This window comes from Cariama cristata, unplaced genomic scaffold, assembly GCF_000690535.1.
Source record: "Cariama cristata isolate BGI_N322 unplaced genomic scaffold, ASM69053v1 scaffold22579, whole genome shotgun sequence".
NCBI classification, from domain to species: domain Eukaryota; kingdom Metazoa; phylum Chordata; class Aves; order Cariamiformes; family Cariamidae; genus Cariama; species Cariama cristata.
The window spans coordinates 5,450-6,366 of NW_009634344.1; the positions used below are offsets into that span (position 1 = coordinate 5,450).

At 59.2% G+C, this 917-nt stretch overlaps 1 protein-coding gene across 1 annotated transcript in view; it reads right to left on the minus strand.

Annotated features, from left to right (window-relative positions):
- REN (renin) overlaps positions 1–917 on the minus strand; it is a gene marked incomplete at its 5' end in the record, with an annotated part of 3,278 nt that extends 2,361 nt beyond the window's left edge. The window contains 2 exons of the mRNA XM_009707121.1: positions 488–684; positions 855–917. Coding sequence (XP_009705423.1) covers positions 488–684; positions 855–917 — 260 coding nt within the window. The remainder of the gene's footprint in view (positions 1–487; positions 685–854) is intronic.

Below are 917 nucleotides of genomic sequence, written 5' to 3' on the forward strand. Positions count from 1 at the left end.
TTTTGGTGCTGCTGGGAGGAGGGATGCTGGGGCACAACGGTTTGGGGCAAGAAGCAGAAGGTTTGGCTGCTGGTGCAGGTTTTTCTTCAATAGAATTTTTGTTTTGTTTTGTTTTGTTTTAATTTTGCCTGTAGATGAAACAGTAAATCCACTCCTGGCTGTGATTGCTCCAGCCCCACTAGCAGAGCTGGAGACTTTGCGCAATCCCACAGTGACAAACGAGCAGGGAGCTGCGGCTCCCGGCCTGCCCAGCAGCCCCGGATAAGCATCCACCTGGCTCTGCCTCTCGTGCCGCCTCATTCCACCCCAGCTCCTCCAGGCATCCTCCACAGGCCCATGCCCCCCACCCCTCCCCAGGTCCTGCAGCCCCAGCCCCAGCTCTTTCCCAGTCCTGCGATGCAAACCCAGCACGGCTGTGGTTGCAATACCCACCCCCTGCAAAACAAACACCTCCCCAGCACCAGTGCCTGCTCCCCGCAAGACCCACCGGCTGTAGTAGACGGAAAACACGTCCTCCTTGAGGATCTGCTGGGAGAGGATCCGGTCGAAGACAGGGGTGATGCCATCGATGGCCTGGCTGGGGTAGCCCATCCCCAGCACCCCGTCAAACCTGGCAAAGATGAAGGGGAAGGCAGGCAGCGCCGTCGCCTCCGCAAAGACCTGGATGATGGGGATGTCTGACACCTGGGGAAGGGCACAAGTGTCCTTGCAGGGAGCTGGGGGGCTAAAACCCCCAAAGAACCCCCCTACTCTTGGGTAACTGGGGATGCTCGTATGGAGGAGCAGAGCCACACGTAGGCATCTCCTCGCTGAGCCATCAGCTCCAGGTCTGCGACTTCAGGGCACGCACTCACCATGACGATGTCCTGGCTGAGGAAGCCCTTGACGTTCCCTGTCCCGTAGCGGATAGCGAAGCC